This window comes from Nymphaea colorata, chromosome 1, assembly GCF_008831285.2.
Source record: "Nymphaea colorata isolate Beijing-Zhang1983 chromosome 1, ASM883128v2, whole genome shotgun sequence".
Taxonomy (NCBI): domain Eukaryota; kingdom Viridiplantae; phylum Streptophyta; class Magnoliopsida; order Nymphaeales; family Nymphaeaceae; genus Nymphaea; species Nymphaea colorata.
Window position 1 is genome coordinate 23,824,334 of NC_045138.2, and position 21,671 is coordinate 23,846,004.

At 36.5% G+C, this 21,671-nt stretch overlaps 1 protein-coding gene and 1 long non-coding RNA gene across 11 annotated transcripts in view; one reads left to right on the forward strand and one right to left on the reverse strand.

Annotated features, from left to right (window-relative positions):
- Positions 1-12,372, forward strand: part of LOC116253250 (aminopeptidase P2) — a 31,490-nt gene extending 19,118 nt beyond the window's left edge. The window contains exons 8-13 of the mRNA XM_031628018.2: positions 532-722; positions 1,149-1,257; positions 3,250-3,404; positions 5,034-5,126; positions 6,509-6,589; positions 12,039-12,372. Coding sequence (XP_031483878.1) covers positions 532-722; positions 1,149-1,257; positions 3,250-3,404; positions 5,034-5,126; positions 6,509-6,589; positions 12,039-12,101 — 692 coding nt within the window. The 3' untranslated portion in view covers positions 12,102-12,372. The remainder of the gene's footprint in view (positions 1-531; positions 723-1,148; positions 1,258-3,249; positions 3,405-5,033; positions 5,127-6,508; positions 6,590-12,038) is intronic.
- A 1,347-nt stretch (positions 12,373-13,719) lies between these two features.
- Positions 13,720-19,971, reverse strand: LOC116250397 (uncharacterized). Of its 10 annotated transcripts, none has more exons than XR_004171417.2 (4): positions 19,475-19,971; positions 17,476-17,596; positions 17,219-17,362; positions 13,720-14,094 (listed from the first exon to the last, which is right to left on the reverse strand). It is a non-coding gene; the product is annotated as an uncharacterized LOC116250397 (long non-coding RNA). The 10 variants fall into 10 exon arrangements; XR_007572539.1 differs by having other exon boundaries at positions 16,083-17,362; XR_007572536.1 differs by having other exon boundaries at positions 14,707-17,362.
- Between the last annotated feature and the right edge of the window lie 1,700 nt (positions 19,972-21,671).

The following is a 21,671-nucleotide window of genomic DNA, read 5'->3' on the forward strand; positions in this document are numbered from 1 at the left end:
GGATTATTACTCCGAAGATAAGTCATACTGTTGTCTATATATAAATATATAATTATATACATACACATGCATGAAAATGTTCTCCAGACGTGTACAAATTTTTTTTGGGCAATATTATCCTCACATAATCCAGGATGTAGTGATATAAATGATTTCCATGGTCTTCAAAGCAATTCTAGATGGTTCCCATGGTATTGAGATTCACATAGGAAATACCAAACCCATGGCCATCACAGAGACATGGATGAGACATGAATATTGCTAAGAGAACATGAATCTGCAAAAACTATGAAAATTAAAACAGAAGGAAACATGCATGTATCCATACTTTAAGCACTATTTGTGTAATCCATTCATCTCTTGAACTGATGTGTAACATACAGCTGTCGCCAAGTAATGCCATCTCATCAGACATGGATGAGATGTGTTATTCTCTTAATTTGCTGTTAGTCCAAAAATTCAATCAAGCAATTTAACTGTTATACTGTTTTCAATCTCAGATGACTTAGCACAGTTTTATTCTTTCTCCAGCCTATGGCCCAAATGGTGCAATCATTCACTACAGACCAGAACCTGAGAAGTGCAAAACTGTGGATGACAAGAAGCTCTTTTTGCTGGACAGTGGGGCCCAGTATATTGATGGAACCACTGATGTAACAAGGACTGTTCATTTTGGTGTGCCTAGTCCACGTGAGAAGGAATGCTTCACCAGAGTTTTGCAGGTGCACTAACATTTGGTCTATTGTGTTGCTTTGATTCTTTGCTTCTCTATTTTTCTTCCAAATGACATGGAGTGAACTCTGAGTTGCTTCTATGTTAGGTAGGAAACCATGTCTCCAGTGGCCATAATGTTTTCTTCCACAAATCTGGCAAGATTAACGACTTCTACCCATATTGTGTGCATTTGATAGTTCATTGCTGCAATTAAATGCATATCCTCTAGCATTGGGAATAACACACTTGAATATGCCTTTAGTTTTGGTGCTTGTACCAAAACTACAGTACTGTATATTTTGTTTGACTCCTTTTGAAATAATTTTTATGGAACTGGGATTAGTGTTTCTTTTGAACATACTTGGAGAATATGTTTTGAATTTCTTTTCTTCCTACGAGTGGATTCTGTCATAATTCATATTGGTTATTTTCAGGGTCATATTGCTCTTGATCAGGCCATCTTTCCTGAAAATACCCCAGGTTTTGTGCTGGATATTCTTGCTCGTTCATTTCTTTGGAAGATTGGACTTGACTATAGACATGGTAACTTCCTTGTAGCTCCAGTTGCATTATTCTTGTTTTATAGTTCTAATCATTGCAGTAATTCCCTTAAATATCAACTACTTGTGTCCTAGTAGCATTGGTGCTGCTGGGATTTGATTTCATTCATGGTTTTGAGAAGTGGGTGCCTTGAGGCACAGGGTTTTTTAAAGATGCAGTTCTGTCCTGGCTAATGTTTGCCAATATTAGGGGTTAAGTGTAGTAACAAGCTCATGGACTCATGGTTAGTTCCGCATTCGAGAACCAAGATTTTCCAAAGTGCAGTTGGTTTTTTTTTTCCTTTCAATTATTAAAACCTTTTTTTATTTGGACCTTTATATATATCTAGAATTAAATATTCATTTGCTCCCTGACATGAATAAATAATGAAAAAAGAGATTTTACAAAAACATGATTATAATTTTAAAAATTACAGTGTCATGCCTGATTAAGAAACTAATGCCACCTAAATGCCTCCCCTAACTTGTTTACCGTGGTCACAAAATGGTTCAACAAAGTTAAAAATTGCCTAACTGTTGACAGGTGTGCGGAGGCATATTTTTGAATCGCATTGAAAGAAAGAAATAAGCACATTTTAAACAAGTTGTGTGTGTCAATTCATGTTAACTTTTTTGATGGAGATAAGCAAAGCAATTGTTAATCAAATGTCAATATAAAGAATCATTGTGCTGTTCTCACAATGACAACTAACTTCTTAGGCTTTCATGATCAGCAGTTGTGCATCTATTTGCAAGGCAAGTTGTGTGAAATTTCTACAGCATAACCACTTACAAAGCTATTTTCATAGGGCAGCCGAAGTATGGCTTTCAATAGGGTTAAGTTATTAAACATTTTGAAACAATGCTGAAGAAGGGACCTCAACATCCTAATTATACCTTTATTTTACCCCAGCTGTCCTGACCCAGTTCCCTCGTGCCAAGATGAACCCCTTTTTGGATCCACTCAGACAGTCTTCTCTATTGTTCCAATTTCCAACCCTAACTAGTTGCTAACCAAACCAACAATTCCTAATTTGAATTATAGCTCTATCACATGATGTGGACGTAAACATTGAACCATAGTCACAAATCTGGTTATTGGGTTTTGTTGACAAGTTTTCTCACCATTAATTGGAAACTAGAGAATTTAAAAACTAAAGAATATGCAAATGGAAATAGAAAAAATATGAGTTTTTGACTAAGTTTATTACAAGTGTATTGATAAAAAATTTCAAGATGGCTGCAGACATTAATAAAAATTTAATGCAGTTATTAAAATATTAAAATAAGAAGGCTGGTATATATTAACACAACTTTCTATATAAACTCATGAAATTAGTGATATCTACCAAATATCACAATCAATTGCTATTTTTTTGTTTTATTATTTTTTGGCAATATTATTGCTAAATTTTATAAATATCAACAATATTTATGGCTACAATTGAAGGTTTTAAATTTTGTCTTCCGGTTAATGTATCTCCTAAAATATTTTGGATTTCAAGTTTGATATTTTAAACTGTAGTATATACTTGTTCATTGTATGTTGAAGAGGATCCAATAAAATATTAGTAACATAGTACTGATCTTGAATATTTCTCCTGATGCTCATCTAAAAGGTATCTAACTCACAAGAATTCATTACTGCACCCTGGGTTCTGGGTGAGGAGGCAAGTCCTAGCGGCCTTGTAAGTGTAAATCCTTAGTGCGTTTTGTGCTCCACTGCTCAATGGATGGTTTGTTCTAATTAAAACACAATGTACTCATGTTTTTCTCTCATTTGGATCTCCAACCCAATCTAAACAAGTATGTCTGCTACAAATGTAAAGGGCACCTGTGCATGTATTATTGAGTGAGTGTCTATTTGTGTCTATGTTTGTGCCTGGTGCTACATGCCGACTACAAAAAAAGTATTTTTGATTGTCTAAAGGCTTATGTAAAAGTTAGATTGCTGCACTGTTAAACTTTTAGTATTTTATTTGCTTTACACCCACAGGTACTGGACATGGTGTAGGAGCTGCCTTGAATGTCCATGAGGGTCCTCAAAGCATAAGCTACCGTTACGGAAACATGACTGTGTTGCATAAAGGCATGGTAGTTAGTAATGAACCTGGGTATTATGAAGAACATGCATTTGGCATTCGTATCGAGGTATGCTTGTGAACTTTTGATGATTATGGCAACATGTGATATTGAAATTAACAGGTGCTTGTATGGGATTGGGAATAAGAGGTACAACACTATAGATATAACATGTCCAACCCACTTTTGCTGGCAGATAATTGAACTGAAAAATTACAATTTTAGTATACCTAGATCCAGATATATTTTTCGTGGGATAGTCTGGGAAAATCAAAGCCTTGTCAAAAGTCATGGAGCATGAATGTCCCAGAGGTGGATACCTTTTACAAAGGTATCAGCTAGGTATAAAACTGACCATGAATCTCAACCCTGGGATTCCCTCCACTTAAAAAAGATCTTGGATGTAAATCAGAAAACTGTTTTATACTTGGAAAGAACATTGAGAAAATCATAGATATGATTTTTTAAAGCATGAAAGCTTGTGAAGAAATAAATGTTATAAGGAGGCTGACATTTTAGAATGTTATTGTAGACTTGTAGTTGGATGCTATGCTGAATTTGTATGATTGTACAATGTGATTAGTCTAGTTCAAAAAATAGTTTAGACAAAACTAAACTGGTCTTGGTATCACTTTTTCAGCCAATAAATGTTCTGACTATTTTTTACCAATTTTTTGACTAAGAAAATTAATGGTGTCATTTGTTTGCATGGGAAATCTTCTGAAGTGAGAAAATACTCTTTGAAGAAATGCTGGGCTGTGCTTTTCTTTACAGGCGTACCAATGAAAATAGCTTTGCTTGCAGTAATATTTTGAAAATATTTCAGTACGATTACAATTTAGAGTCAGCAGTGTTGTCGAACTATCTGAATCTTCTCAATAAAAAAAATCTGTAAAATTCCTATAGTATCATATCACAACCTTTTTCGCAAATTTTTTTATTTGTTACTATATTTGATTTTTTGATTTTTTTTCTTTTATAGTTTGCAGGCTTTTAAGATTGTTTATTTATAGCTTTTGCTTGAAAATGCTAGAAAAGCTGTTATGTCGAAGCTTTTCTTTTGCTTTCCATTTTTGGATTATGGTACTTTCTGTGATTTTCTGGAGGATATACCAATGGAAGAATTCCCAAGAAACTTTAGGAGCCATAAGTTCCTTAATGGACCCTTCCTTCTTGTAGGTAAGATCAAGTCAATTGAAGGCCTTGTAAATCAACGGTGGCCATGGCTGGATGCTATTGTTTGAAATCCATGTATATAACTATAAATGTTCTCTGTCTTACTAAATTATGGGATTAAAGTTTCTCTTTTATATGGGACAGGGATAATTCTACTGGACTGAAGCTTGGTGACTTAGAATAGGCCAACCCTGGTAGACCTTTGCCTCATGTCGGGAATGGAAAGAAGGAAAAATTCTAAGAGAATCATCTAATAGCCCTTTGAGAGGTCAAGATTTGTTCAGTTTTTATAGAAGAACTATGTGAGTTTTAAAAGAAGAATATTTTCATGTGTTGCCATTACTGAGAGGAATGGAATAAGCTTGCCAATGTTCTAGTTTGGGCTCCTAACAAAGTAATAATTTAGAATTGTTACTTCGTCTTTCTTCTTTCATCAGAATTGATTCATGTTTTTAACTAATCAATCAATTTTTTAGTTTATCAGTATAGTTTCAACCATTTACACTTAAAATCCTTGTGCAGAATTTACTTGCTATAAAGGAGGTGGATACTCCAAATCGTTTTGGAGGAATTGACTATTTTGGGTTTGAGCGTCTTACATTTGTTCCTATCCAGGTACACTGACTTGCAGCTCACTTAGTGGAATTATTTGAATGATAACGGATTTGAACTATTTTGTTCTGATACTGGCATCAAAACTTTGGCTGTACCAAACGTATCTCAACAATTTTGATGGACAAAAATGTCCTATGTCTCATGGGTGAGGGTGTAGATAAGGGTATGGATGTGGCAACTTTTAAAAAACATTAGGTGCGAGTGCGACGAGTGTGTGTGTGTGTATATATCTGTTTAATAGTATTATTTTTTATTTATATTTTAATCATTATAAATTTTTGTATTAGGACTAGTTTAGTTGGCTGCACTTCTAAAATGGTTAGTTTTGAGGTGCGCCTCTCATTGGATGCACGTTGACTACATCCATTGCTATGTCAGAGCTGCACCAACACCCGTGTTGCATCGACACGGGTGCGGCAGATGTTTAGGCTCACCCGTGTGACATGGAAAATTTCCTTGAGATAAACATTAATACACACTGCTTGTTATACAAAGTACAGACACAAAGATGTTGATAGTTTGTAACTGGCCTGAACCATGAATCTAGTTTGTCGGGTACATCTTATTACTATTTTCATGGCTCCTCTTAATTGTGATTCGACCATTTCCATTTTAAGTCCTTCTTGGAGCTCCAATTCCTTTGACACAATAAATTTCATTGTTGAACATGGCACATCTGATTTTTTGAATGCTTATTAGATCAACAAAGGTTTCTTCAGGCATTTGACCTGTTACACATGGAGGGTCGCTGGGGTCCACCAGATCCAATCATAGAATGCAGGCAGTTGTTGATTGTTGAAGTCCCCCAAACAGAAATAGGGTTGTCCTCATCTTTTGAAAAACCATTGTAAGATGGTTGAAGCTGGAAGTATTTGAGTTACTCATTCCATCCACAGAAATGTTGGCATGCTCTAATAGGTTTCTGGTAGATCTCTTTAAGAAGGTTTTATTTAATGCTTTGTCCTTTTCTTAATTTATTTGGAAACATGAGACCATTTGCCACTGGGGACCTATACATGGATCTCTTTGGCCGCAGGTAAACTTTTTCATTTCAGTTTCCTATAATAGGGATTATATTGCTTGTGGACTCAATGAAATGCTACTGATTTATTCTGCCATCATGTCCTGTATATTTGTGATACCTGATACTATATTAACATTCATTATATCCCATGTTCGTAACATTTGAGACTATGTTCATAATGTTCAATACTGGAGTAATCTTGAGGCAACTTTTGATTGCAACAGGTTTGTATTCCTGACTCTTGTAGTTTTTTATGTGATGAATGCAGAACTACTATACTTAGATCTATCCTCTAGTAGACATCATACTTTATGTCCTGCTTTTAACTTGAAATTTTTGTTACACTGTCAACATGTAGGCCAAATTAGTGGACCTGTCCTTACTTTCAACATCAGAGATAAGATGGTTGAATGATTACCATTCAGAAGTCTGGGACAAGGTAAGTCTCATAATTCTGTATTTTAACAACTAAGTTTAGCAATTTGTTGCATGGATGCAGAACTATGTTTTCACATGGATGTGAATGCAGATTAGTGATACAACCAGGATGTGCTTGGTGTGAATATGTTTTTCAAGAATTAGCTTGCGGGGACATAATTACTTGCGCATACATATCTAGAAAAGAATAAATTCCCTCTCAAATGAATTTTTTTTTAATAGATCCAACTCCTCATAACTAAAAGAATGGATATGAAAATAATGTTTGAGAAAGCTTTTCAAGCTTTTCCTTGGAAGAAAATATTATAGGAAGCATGCATGTCCAGATAGTGCAGTAATGCAATCCACAGACAGAAGAAGATACATAGAAGAGACTATAAGCAGTAGCCATTTTGTTGTAATCTATCAAAGAGAAATAGAGCATACAACAAGAACTTGACTATATTTTCGTTATGATCAAATGCAACAAAGGTATTTCCCAAAGAATTATCTGGCCTTGCTGGTGGGGACGACCACGGTTGTTAAAGGTGATGAGGTGAAGCAAGGTGTTGAGCCTGTCATGAGGCGAGGCTTAAGCCTCAAGGCTTTAAAATGTAAATTTCAGGATCAAAATATTGAAATATATAATATCAACCAAAGTAATGATAAAATTGAAAAGGAACAACTATGGTGGCAAGTATTGTTAGAAAAATATGTTTTTGAGCTTAGACATCTCTATGGAATTTAAAATATCATAAGTCCTATTTTTACTTTTTAAGTTTTGTGTGGACTATTTTTGTAATTCTAGTTGCCTACCTCTAATCTCTTTTAATCATAAATTAGGGTTAATGGAACTAAGTTGTCTTTTTCTCACTCAGCCGTGTTCAACATGGTATCAAAGCTGGTCCTTCCTGGATCTGCCTGACACTGGCTACATCTCCTCCTTCCATCTCTCTTCTTCCACCTCCTCCCTCCTCCCTTCACCTCTATTCTCTTGCTCAGATCTGTTTGTGTGTCTCAATTTGCCCCAAGGGGCTGTGACGTGTGGTAGATCAGGGATCTAATCACTACTGAACATGTCATGGTAGTGATTAGATGCCCTAGATCTGGTCGTTGCAGTGCTTGAAGATCGTCGGTGATTCAAAGTTGGGTGTGATGGTGATGCTGCTCTATGAATGTTGTTGGAGTCAAGGCAGACTGCTGTAATTTTTTCCTGATTTGATGGTTCGTGGATCATTGGCTTGGCCTCTTCCAAAGATGTTTATGTTGTGCATGCTGGGAGACAATTATCTGTTGATGCAGCGTTGTCAGATGCATTAAAACCCAGACAAGATTATGATGATACATTCAGCCCTGTGATAAAAATGGGAACGATCCATGTGATTATGTCATTAGCAGTTGAATGTGGATGAGGACTACATCAAATGGACGTGAAGAATGTTTTTCTTCACGGTAATTTGAGGGAGGAAGTATATATGGAACAACCTCCAGGATATACGAAAGGAGACTCTCATGCGTGGGTTTGTAAACTAAGAAAATCTGTTTATGGACTCAAACAGGCCTCACGCTCATGGTTTGGCAGTTTCTCATGGAAGATTCAAGAATGTGGTTTTCGGAGATGTCTTCTAAATCACTCTTTTCATTTATCGAAAAGAAAACATATTTTCTTTAATTCTTATATATGTTGATGATATTGTTATCACAGGCAATTTTGAAAAACACATAGGAGACACTAAAGCTTTAATGATGCAGAACTTCAAAATGAAAGAGCTTGGTGATTTACCATTCTTTCTTGGAGTGAAGATTAATAGACACAATGATCGCCTCGCATTGACACAACAAAAATACACGTTGGATCTGTTAAAAAAGACAGGTATGTCTAATTGTAAGCATGTTGGAACTCTTAGTGTTCTAAATCAAAGACTAAGTGCTCAGGACGGGAGTTCTATAAAGATCATACTCAATATCGAAGCATTGTTGGGGCACTCCAATATCTTATATGTACTAGACTTGATATTATATATGTTGTGAATCAAGTATCTCAATTTATGCATGCACCTATAGATACTCACATGGATGCTGTCAAAAGAATATTAAGATATCTAAAAAGGATGGCAGGAGATGGCTTAGTTTATGGTAATAGTGGAAAGATAACTGTTGGACATCAACTTATGAATTCACATATGCAGATTGGGCTGGAGATCCTGATCGAAGAAAGTCTATTTCTGGTTTTTGTATTTTCATTGGACGTAACCCTGTGTCCTGGAATTGTCGAAAGCAAAAAGCAGTGGCAAGATCCAGATTGAAGTTGAATACAGATGTATGGTTGCAGGTACTACTGAAGTTACATGGGTTAGACATTTGCTAGAGGACATTGGAGAAAAGATTAAAATATCAATGTTAATGTGTGATAATCAAAGTGCTATTAACATTGCTTTTAATCCCATACAACATGATTGAATAAAGCATATTGAGATTGATCAACATTTTATTAGACAAAAGGTGGAAGACAAGGAGATTCAACCTATTTATGTTCGTACAGATGAACAGGTCGCATACTTATTTAAAAAAAGGACTAACGAAGCAACGATTCTAGTCTCTAAAAGGCAAGTTGTACATGGTATAAAACCATATACAACTTGAGGGAGGACAATAAGATGTTGGGTCTAATCTAATCCGGATCCAACACGTCTAACTATGTTTGATCACATTTATCAAGCCATAGTCATGATTGTAATTTTTGTAGTTGTTTCATTCTAGACTCTAGATTATTGTGTTTGCTTCACTCTAGACTCTAGATTATTGTGATTGTTTCATTCTAGGTTCTTGTAAATTGTGTAGAAGGATCATTATATAAATGGGCTGTGTGAGAATGTGTACACTCACCTCCCTTCCTCATTTCTCTTTTCTTGTTCTCTTAACATTTCCTTTGCTAAATCTGATTGTGGGCTATAGTTCGATATCCAAAATCTATCACTAAGTACTTTGAAAAATCTGTTCGTGGTGCAGATTTATTGGTTGTTGATTCTCTTTGTAACCGATTGTAACTAATTTGCAAGCCCTAGATGTTGAGCATAAAGGAGATACTCTTGGGGAATATAAAGCCTTGCTGACTCATTTTCATATGGGCCTGTGGTTAAATTGGATGATATGAACTATGCAATGTGGTTGACGTGCTTTTATGATGTCTTTCTTCTGGCATTGAAACAAACATATTTTATTTAAACCTCAACTAGCAGTAAAGACAGATAAATATGCTGCATAGGAAGAAAATAACAACGTTGTTATGTCATCAGCATGCAGCCTCACATAGCCAATGGTCTGATTTGTTATACCATAGCTTAACAAATGTGGGATAATCTCTGTGACATGGATTTCCAAGAGACAAATGTTAGTCAAGTTCTATATGCAAGCAAACAATCTATCAATTGCAACAAGGAGAGCAAACTTTAGTCAATATGGTGTTGTAAACCAGAGTCACCAAAAACATGTTTTTTTCCCCCAAAAAAAAACTTGTTTTATACTTCAGAAATCGGTCAGCTGTATGAAATTGCAAAAAGACCTATTTTTTAGAAAATCGACAAAAACAAATAAATCCAAAAGAACAGGAAAAAAATCACTTTTTTGTCATCTTTTTGCTTTCATTTTGCATTTTCTGTTAATGCATTTTCATTTTATTTTTAGGATTTTTCTTTTTAATTTTCTAAAATATACCGAGATTTTATTGAGAAAAATAACCTTGCCATATTATACCCAAGAAAAACCTCACCATTTAAACCCCGTAAATGATATTTGTGATTGTGCTCTAAACAAGTCATTAAGAGCAAACTATGGTTGCCCAAGTTTTTGTGGGTCTATCATCTGAGTACTCAATTGTGAACGTTCAATTGTTGACCAGTTTTGATGTGCATACCCTCGCTGAAGCCTATAATTGTCTAAGCTGGCTGGCCATTACTCTTCCTCAAAGTCGAGTCATATTCTCTAATGTTGCCTCTTGTTGTCACTTCAAGTCATGGATGAGTTACTCAGGCTTTGAATATCCAAGGAAGAGGTCGTGTATGGGGAGTATAGGAAGATTCATATTACATACTATGGAAAGCCAGGACATCTTGAATATAGCTGCTGAGATAAAAGCGGACAACCATCCACATCATCTTCAAAGTTCAATGTCCCTAGAGCTCAAGATGCTAAAATTGGGACAGAGTTTCCCAGCAGTGGTTTTAATGATTTTTTAACCTTGAATCGTGTAGAATATGATGAACTATTCTCCCTTCGGACTGCTAAGATGAGTGATATTGACTGATGTAGCTAGTTTTGCCAGACCATTCCTCCCTTTCTTTCTCTCTCATCTCTCCCTTCTCTTTCCCTTCTACACCTTCTCTCCCACACTATGTAGTGAAAAGCGTGTTTAGGACTTCTTTGTCCTTCCTTGTCATTTATGTTTCTTCTTTTCACTGGTTTTGGCTTGCTTAATGCATTTGATTACATAGCTCTGAAGCTGTCTCTGCAGCTAAATGCTAGTACTCTTTGAGTATTAAATAGAGGGAGCAGCCATTTGTGGTTGTGTGGAGGGACAATTCTGGGAAAGGTTCTTGGTTTAGAGAGGGGAAAAGGACATGAGTCTGAGACTGATAAAGAAACATTACAATCATCCAGCTTAGGGTTAGGGAGTGTGAGCCTTTTAAAATAAAACTGTCAGAGGATGAACATGTGTGCCTTCTCGAAAAAGCATGACATTTAAACTGTTAAATTGTTCTTTATTTTTCACGGAGACAGAGTCTAGAAAATTTATATTTCATTGGTCCAGACCTCTTTGAATGTAGAAGTGCTACATACTTTTGCTTGTGAGATATGGTTGTATATTGCTTAATAACATGATCTCTTATTACTCAGTGGAAAAATATTAAACTCCGTGTTGTCTGTTTTTGCCTAAACATGAATGTTTAAGGCTTTTAGTAGTGAAAAAATTAAATGACACAAATAACTTAATGATAGAAAAAACAGGTTTTGTAAAACTTCTTCAAATCAAAGTTCATAATGCCCTTCTGTTTCACTTAAATTGGTATCTGTTTCACTTAAATAAGTTGCAATAAACATATCGAAGATTGATGTTCTTTTTTGTACAATTGATAAGTAATTTGAAATTAGGATATTTTGAAAATGTTATGTGAAAAGAACATGGGAGCTTCATTGTTGTGATTATCACTTACTCAGTTTTTATTAAATATAATTGCATTCGTAAAAATATTGTCAATATGGTCATCGTCTTTATATTATTGAATTATTGTTAACAAGCTCAGATTTTATTTCCTATCATGTCTTGCATGTTTCTCTATCCTTTTTGTTCTTCTTTAGTATCATATTACCCTAGTTCCTGGGTTTATTTAACAAGGAAAATCAAAATGCATGTGAATATGCTGACCTCAAACCTGGCCTGTCAAGTTTGAGCATGGAAAACCATCTATTTGCAGGTCTCCCCATTGTTGGAAGGATCTGCTCGCCAGTGGCTCTGGGACAACACAAGACCACTTTGATTCCCTTCATTGATGCTGTTTATTCCTTTCTCTGGTCTTTTCTATTTCAATTAGGCCTAGATACTGTGCAAATTACCTTCTTCAAGCCCCGTGAATGCATATCTGTTGTATTTATATTTTCTAATGTCACCTAACTACTTTCTTCTCTAGGGAATGTGAAACAACCAAGGTTCTTTCTTCTGAATTCAGAATTTCACATGTAGTTGATTCGGCATTAAGAAACTTGTACAGATTTTTTCATAAATGAAAAACTGCTTCATGGCTTCGCACATGGTGTCATTTCCTTGAGGTAGTGGTGATCATTTTTGTCTGTGTGTGAGAGAGGAAAAACCCCCTATGGATTGTATGCAACAGGAATCTGCCAAACAGTTCTTTTAACTGCTCTTCTTTCCATTCGCTCGACAGAAGGTCCGCCAAACATAAAAAATACTGTATGTTTCACGTCAGCACCCATTGAATACCACAAAGCTTACTTCAGTTACCATCTCTTTTCTAGCCACCGTAGGGTTTGCACCACCTCCTGCAGATTGTTGTGCTCGGAAATAGGCAAGGCATCCTTATACGAGTCTCTGACAGGCTCTAGCGTTTGCTTGTTAAATATACTTTAATGCTCTCTTTGGAAGCTCAAAGATGGGAAGGCATCTCTACATAACTGGCGAGTATGAAGTCGCCCATTTTAGGCGCAGTACTTGGGATGCTCAAGTGCTCTTGCCAGTTCCATCGGAGAGGTGTCTTTGCTTGGTTGGAAAATGAACTGTTCAGCTTGTGATCAGGCATGGCTCAGCCCAGGAACACGCATGCTTTAATCACGAACGATGCCAAACTTTCTTTGTATGTAAAGCTTGACATAATCCCCGTATTTTCAATGCAAGCCGCTGGCAAATTGCCTTCAGTTTATTGATAAAATAGTTATGTTAGAGGGGCTGCATCTAGCTTGCTAAAAGATCAAGTTGTTAGTTCCTTAATTGTGCAAATGTTAATAACTAAGAAGACGAAGAACTGACTATTCAAATCGTCCATGGGTGCCATTGTAGATATCTAATGAAGACAAAGGCTTGCTTTGCTATGAGAGGGCCGCTCCTCGAGATTTTGAACCTGTACAGCATTAGATTAACCCGAAGAAAATCAATTCCCATTCGGTTGGCCATCTAAACCAACCGTCCATATGATACCTCGATCTACACTTGAACTTAGTTCGAAGGCTTTCCTCTACGATATGGGAAAGGCAACTGATGAATCATGCAGCGTTGCCGCTATCTCGGCTCACTTAGACATAAACCATGAAAACTCATTCTTCATGAATGCTGTTTGAAGGTTAAGCTTTAAACAGGCGTGCCACACCAATTCCATTCAAAGACAGGCTTCAGCTCTTGTTACCTCCATGCTGTTGGTAGAAGACCCGCCACTTGGTTGCCGTTTGCAGTGGTGTAGGAGGGGAATGTGGATCCGTTGGGAAAACCTATGAATTCCCAGGTGATGAAGAAAAAGGTTATTCTCCGTCACTTGCTTAGACACTTCCTTTTCAGTTTGATTCTATTTTGGATCTTCAACACGTTGACGCATGGAAGAACGCTGGTGGATCAATTCTCATATATCACTAGTAGTTTTGTCTTGCATGAAAGAGATTCCAAAAGTATTCTCAGTAAAAATTATCAATGGGAAAACCATGCGCCAAATTCTAATTAACAAGCTCTTATTAGTAGTAAGACCAGGTCGAATACAGAGAAAAAGGTTAACCTTTTGTGTTCCTAACAAATCAAACTCTTTATCACCTCAAATAAAAAGTAGAAATAAAGGTGCTACAGACATATTAGAAAGATAATCCAGGATTAGATATAGAGTAAAATACAACTTGATAAACATATTGGGTTAATCCCCTATATTTGTGAAAGCTTCTAAAATATGCTGTAGGACTAAATCTCATTGCTCATGTTCGTATAGGTGCACCCCAGTCAGCTCATTGCTCATTTGCTTTGTTCCACTTTCGTAATTCCTATAACAAATAAACAAAAAGCTAAATGAGAAGCAGAAGAAAAAAAGATGAAAGAAGACCAAAGCAAGCAGTGAAGTTCTTTAAAACTACATATGATCTAAGCAGTTTAGGTACCTTGGCAGCCTATTCTCCTACTGACCACCGTAGGACCCTAATACTTTCGACTTTAATAGAAAATATAATGAAAATATGGGTAAAAATAACTTCTCTCTCTCTCTCTCTCTCTCTCTCTATGCATAGGATCTTTCTACCCGTGGCAGCTTCTCCACCTCCATGCACGGCTGATTTTTTGCTCCTCCACCTCTTGCAGCATTTGTAAATCTTTCTGTCTCTCTCTTGCTTGCTCCCTGAAGCCAGAGGGAGGCTTTCTATCTATGTCGAGAAGCAGAGACCCTCTTTGTTGTATCTGGTAGGAGCGAGCCCCCTTCTGACCAGAGTGTCTCAATAGGCAGAAGGCATGCCAAGCCCCTCGATTGCTCCATTTCAACATCAAATATCGCCCATTGGTGGCTCGAACACTGTCGAGATAGCAGAAATGGCCCCACATTCCTGTCTTTGCCCCTATTGTTTCGATTTGCAACAAAGACAACAGAAGAGCATTGAAGGACCTACCATGCTATCACAGTTGTCGTCGAGACAGTTGGGTCCCAATCACCATTGAAGCTCCCGACCGTGATCTAAAGACGACTCCCCCTTTGTCTACAGCATGGGCCAGAGACAGTAGCGAGGGACCTGGCGCTATCTCGATGGCTGTGGAGGCTATGTGAAGAACCAAATTTTTCACGATAAAAAATGACCATTTACTCCATTCATTCAATTTTATTGCCATTTTCTATAATTGGTTCCAAACTATCTAGACCTTAAAGGGGTGTCAAACTAGCACAAGTTGACCCAAGTCCAAACCTGTAACTCGGGCCTATCGATGTTAATATATCATATTTGAATCAGATATCCGATCAAATCGATTCACAAAAAATTAGATATGAAAAGAAAATTAATATCCAATTAAGAAATCAAATTAGATTTAGATTTAAAAAATGACATTTGCTCGGATTCTAAACAGATTTATTTTTAGACAAATATCTTCTATCTACCACTGCCCTTACATGTTGAAAATTGACAAATTTGGTTCAAAATTCGGATTTGGATATGAATATAAAAATCAAATTCAGATGGAATTCGAATTGTAAAATCAGATCTGAGATTCGGATATAAATATATTTTTCTTTCAAATCTAAATTCAAATATGAATATGTGAATATTCAAAAAAATAAATATGATTAAGAGTATATCTAATAAGAATTGAATCCACTAACTGTGATTTTGAGTCCCAAAATGCTACCCAGATCCCCCCCTACCCATGAGGGTGTTGGGCTCCAGCACGAACGTCCTACGTGTTAGGGCATAGGGACGTCAGAGTGCGACCTGACACCTCCCCAACTAGAAGATTTTTTTGTTTAGTCCTTGTGTCAGCTGGTTGCTTTTACCAGGAAATGATTACATGATTGTTGGCATCAACCATTTCATATACTCATCTGGAAAACATAGATTACGAGAAATCTATGGTTCATAAAGTTGAAAATGAAGGAAAATATGATATGGACTGTTTGTTTCGAATCACAGGAACTGAATAATGTAGAGGATCAACAAATCACTCGAGCATTACAGATTCAGCTAGACAGTCTTGTTGACAGATGGCTTATTCTAGTCCACAAGAATGGGTCATACAGCAAGCAAGGAATTGCCTTTAGTGTAAGACATGCATTTTGATGGCTGGCATAGTTTTGCAGGAACAGAGTACAAATAAAGCTGACGACATCTTGTTATCACTCTTTATACCTTAAAAAATGAACTTTTCATTCTCCAAAAGAAAAAGAATCCATAAGTTTTTACTCCTTAGTTTATGCTTTTCAGTTTTCAGTAGATCAAACGAATATTCAAAAATCAATGTTTGTTACAGAATTTGATTGTCAGGCCCAGAATGGTACCTTAGCCCAAATGTCATATTGTGACCTGTCACACCTTTGACCATGTCATATTTGTGAACAGCCATGCAAACTGAAAAACATCCCCATTGCTCTTACAGCCAAAATACACTTCATAGGTAAAGTAATTAACAAATAGTAAATTATCACAACAAAATTACCTTAACATGTACTTTATAGAGATACTAAGTATAAAAGGCAGAACCCATTGGAGCTTTTCATGCTCTTTGGATGTAGAAACATGCTTCAGATTTGAAGACATATGATTGGATTTTCCTGTAGATACAATCCAACCATCCGTAGTTTTTCTAGGGACAAGGGCAAGATGATTGCGTATTAGTGTCATTGGAAATTTGGAATGGTTCTTAGAAAATATATGGGCCTTGTTGATCTACCGGAAACCCTTGCTAAATCATCCCTAGAGACAATTTACGCAGTGTCACAGATATCAAGATATTTTTGGAAATATTGTGATATTTACAACTAAAAATAAAAAAGATAAAAAATCATGAAAAAATCGTGATATTTTGAAAAAAAAAGGAAAATATATTTATTGTGTTATTTTCGCTATTTTTCCCCATTTTTTCTCCTTTTAAAGTTAGATATCATCAAGGATACAAATTTAAACTTAAATTAAATTATTTTTCATCATTTTTATCATCATCAAACATTGTTTTTAGTTTTTATCACTTTTATCTAGTTTTATTTATGTTTTCTTTTAGTTTCTTATTCATTTCATATTTACCTAATTGTTTGAAATTTTTTCATTTTTTAAAGTATCTCAAGTTCTTCCTGAGGAAAACGACTTCCCAAGTATGATCTTTGTGACAATGAATTTGAGCATTTTCATGTTTCAGAGTCTAAATTTTTAGGATGACCAATAAGGTCCTAGAACTGTTTCCACGAGTGGCCATATTTCTTACAACAAGTGCCAAGCCTAGTTCCTGGTTTTCAAATATTATTTCTTTTTCTTATTGGCCACTAACACTTGATTGGAAGACATGATAGCATGAAACACAAGTTTTACCAATTCATGGTCAGTCGCATATCCTCAATCCTCATAACATTTTGACCCTTTTGTTCATGTTGTATAGTAGAAAAATGTAATTAAAAGAAGTAAGAAATGTAATCATCAATACCTAGCTTTTCATGTCATCATAAGCTTCACCAAGATGAGCTCCGACGTTGAAGATTTGATCCTCCTGCAATTGTTGTTGAAGTATATCAAGACCAAAGGTTAGGTGACAACGTTGAAGAAGATAGATGAGGTCAGCATCAAAACACTGGAGAAGGAGAAGAAGAGGTGAGAGAAGTGTCCCTTGGCTTCAAATCCACCAAACAGATAGGGAAATTTGACTTTGCATGTATTATGCCAGGAAAGTCATCTAATACCTACATTGTGTGGTTCTCCTGCAAAGTTGTACTTGGAACTTGGAAGCTCCAGTCTAATAGCAAAGACATTCATCAATGAATCTCATCAATCTAAGAGCTGCAATAGAAGCAGTACATTGCACCACCTGTACTACAAACAAAAAGAAAATGCTTTTAGAAGCTTGACTCATCATATCACCACACTGCACTGCAACACTGCTATTGGCAGCATGACAAGTAACATAAAAATGAGGCTAGCTAGCTGTAACGGACACAATGAGCTAGGAAACAAAAAACATAGGAAACAAGACTGATAAGTAGAAGATATTAGAGTCTCACAGAACTCAAGTCAACAATGGACCAATGTCAGGCATGACTTATTTAATAATTCAAAGAGCCTTAGTTGATCATTTGACTATGCTCACTCCGGTATATATCATGATGTTCATGCTTAGGTGACAGAAAAAATCCCAACTTCCTAACCTGAACAATTAAGGCTATTTCAAATCAATAGAGAGCTTTGTAGAAGATGACGACATTTAGAATATTAAAAGATGAGGTGAGGCATAAAAAAAAAAACTTAAATCACTTGGAGGCACTTCTTTACCGTGGGATTCTGAGCCCGGAGTTAGACTAAACCCTACCATCAATTGACTGCAAGCATAAATTGTATAGATCCTTTAGACGAAATCTGAATTCAAGTGTCCATTTGCTATAGTTCAAGAAAGAATAGCATTACCATCCAAGTATGGAAGATTCATTATAATATCAAAAGTATATGAAAGGAAAAGTTCTAAGCCAAATGAACCTGACAAGAAAATATAAATTTTCTGCTTTGTTTTTATCCCACTTCAGTCATTTAGTATGTAACAAATTGTCGTTATAGAAACATATATTCACTGTGCAAACTAAGCATATGTAACTTCTCCCAACTGTTTGAAATTTTATACCAGCATACAAGACAAATCTTAGATCCTCATCTATCCAATGTCAAATGTCAATAGGCATATAACTATCAATAGACATATAACTGCAGAAAAACATAGAACTTTAGTAAGGCAACATAAACCAATACTTGAGTGAATTTCCGACTGCCATAAAGTTGAACACATGCATTGATATAGTATTGTCGTACACTGAAAAGGGAAAATCTCAACAACACAACGTCTATTGAAATCTGCCACCAGAATGCTGCAACTTTAAATAATTTCCAGTGTTTGGTATATCTAACCTACATAACTACATGCGTCTGATTCTGCATTTGTTTGCATGGATTCATAGAAAGGCGGGTAGTTAGGACTTAGGAGTTAGGATTCATCGGAATTATTTGACAATTCATGAAGAGAAAACATTCAATTCTTGATTCAGCGTTCCCATCAATGATATTCTGCAACCTTCATGTTCAGGAATGGCTTGAATAGTCCCATACATTTCTTCGAATATACTCGATAAAAAACAAAACGCCAGCATAAAGGTAAGGAATTAAAATCAGAACATAGATATAGTCCTTTCTTGAACACAAAAATCGCAAATACAATGGCAGACATACAATTTGGCAAACACAAGCAATATCAAAAAATGATACATCATAACTTGACAATTGTTTTAAAGGATTGCCAAAAAAAAAGGAAAAAAAAATCACTGTACCTTAAGGGAAAGGTAAAAATTTATAAATAAAAACGAAATGAATCAAATTAATCATCAGGGTTTGCAGATCAGCAGACAATCACGTCAAATCCTTGCACAGCTCAAAAAGATTGACATCCACATTACTGAGAAAAGTGAATCCAGGGTAGCAACTTAGTGGAAGAGAATTGAGAATAGACAACAAAATATACATATACATGATCCCCCATTCTTTTTTTCCTTTCTTGCTTTGGTCAGAACAAGATCTGAACCAAATCCCACATGCACACATGACAAAAGGACTGGAGAACGAGTAATGACTCCATCCTGCTGGAGCCATCCTAAGCCTAGGTGCCCTGGATCAGACATCATGCAAGAGAGGGAGTGACAGCGAATACCTGGTACCTTTGTTGGTGGTGGGACTCTAACGAAGATGTCCAAAGAGGAAGTGCTTGTCATCCTAATAGTGTGGGAAAATGCAGGGATTTGCTCCTGCCTAGAATTCCTCCAGACGCAAAGAGAGAGGGGTGAAGAGACAGAGAGTCACATGATGCAGGGTAGCCGGCTTCTCTTCTCTACCTCCTCCTTGCATCGAGAATGGTGCAGCTGTAACGGACAAAAGGTGGGGAGAGAGAGAAATGGTAGCACGCAGCAGTGGGCCATGGCAGCGGGCTTTTCTTCTCTTCTCCTTCCTCCACCTCCTTGCAGCGACAATGGTGAAGCTGTAGTGAACAAAATGTGAAGGGAGAGAGAGAGAGAGGGGTAGAGTAGACAATGGCAGAGGCAAACGTCATGGCTTTCAGCAAGGCACGCAGTGATGGTGAGAGCAGGTGACAACCGGGGAGAAAGCACCTCCACTTCACACTCGAACTGTCTGAGTTGATGAGGCTTTTGAGACCTGCGCTCACACTTGGTCAATGAGAACCCACTGGTCTTAATGTATCCTGCGGCCGAGAGGTTGATTCCCCAAGTAGAATATTATTAGTTTTTGACCAAGAAAAGGAAAAAAGATAACGACAATAAAAAAAAATAAGTTAAGACCATGATAATGAGTTACAATATTCAAAAGGTGGGCATTGGTGGGACATGAAGAAACGTGTAGGGATTCTTGTGACCGCCCCACCAAATAAAATAAATCAATAAATTATTAAAAGAAAGAAGATAAAAAAGAAAAAGAATAGTGCATGCACCCAGCTGGGCACTTTTATATTAAAAAAAAAGGTACTTGCACCAATTATTCAAGATAATCGATCTCATTTTCTCTCGGCAAGTGTGAACAAGCCTCCAACCTGAAGATGCGTAATAAATACGTACTTGGGGTGTGCAATAAATATGAAGCAATTAATCCTTCCCATCTATAACCATTTTAAAACTAAGAGAGGGAATTAAAAACTGGAGGAAGAATATCTGTTAAATTTATGTGCCCTGTTTGAAATTTATGCAAGGACCTCGTGTGCATGTGCGCAGGAGACCGGAGTAACAGAGAAAAATCTGTTGGAGCAGACGTGGGCTTTGAGATATTTCTGAGTTCCATTATGCTCATTGACATGCATGTTTTGGGGGTAACATTTGCTTGATAAGCTCTCCCCTGCCTTTTCTTCAAGTATTTGAGTTTTGCCATAATGTTTTCCACTTAGGTTTCGAAATAGTTCTAAATCTCTAAGATAAAAGGAAAGTATGAAGGACTTTGGCCTCTTTAGGCTATCTCTCCCACTTGAGTTCTATTGTAGCATCATTCGCTATGGTCTTTCAATACTGCTTCATAGATTATTTAGAGTAACATTTGCTTGACAATGGCACCATATGCTTACATGTGTCTCCACCGCCTTCTTTACAACTACTTGAATTTCATCATAATGCTTCCCACTTAGGTCTCGCCTCAAAGAGCAAGGGAAAGGGGGGAGGACATTCGCCCTATTGGGGTATCTCTTCCATATGAGTTCCACCATAATAAGTCGTTCACTATGATTTTCTATACTTCTTAACAAACTATTGGGGTAACATTTGCTTGCGACTGGCATGATCTGCTTATATGCATCTCCACCGCTTTCTTTTCAACTATTTGAGTTTAACCATGATGCTTTCTACTCAGATCCCGAAACAGCCTTGAACCCTAGGGGCAAAGAGAAAGAGGAAAGAGTTTCGGCTTCTTTAGGGCATCTCCCTCTTGAGTTCAACCAGAATAAGTCATTCGCTATTATCTTTAGATACTTCTTCACAAACTATTATTACGATACTTGTAAGGCTCAACATCAGGCCAAGCCTGCTTGAGCTTAGCAACATGAGAGATTTAGGAGGGCTAGGACTCATTTTCGTTATTCCTTTACTATTTTCTATTTTCTCCAGCTCAAAAGTTGGATATTTTTCTTGTTTTTTTTTTATCCACAAATGGATGTGAACAATGATTCAATCTTTTAACAAGTGGGAGTGATGTTTATGATTGGCACAAATCAAACCATTCAAACCATGCTTTTTGAGGAATCTTGAGTGCATTGTCCAACTATATGAAGCTTTTCTCCAATTGTGGTGTGATGCTTGCACCACTAAAAATTTGGAAAGGGTTATACCTTTTGAAGAAAAAGGGTTGAAGCAGTT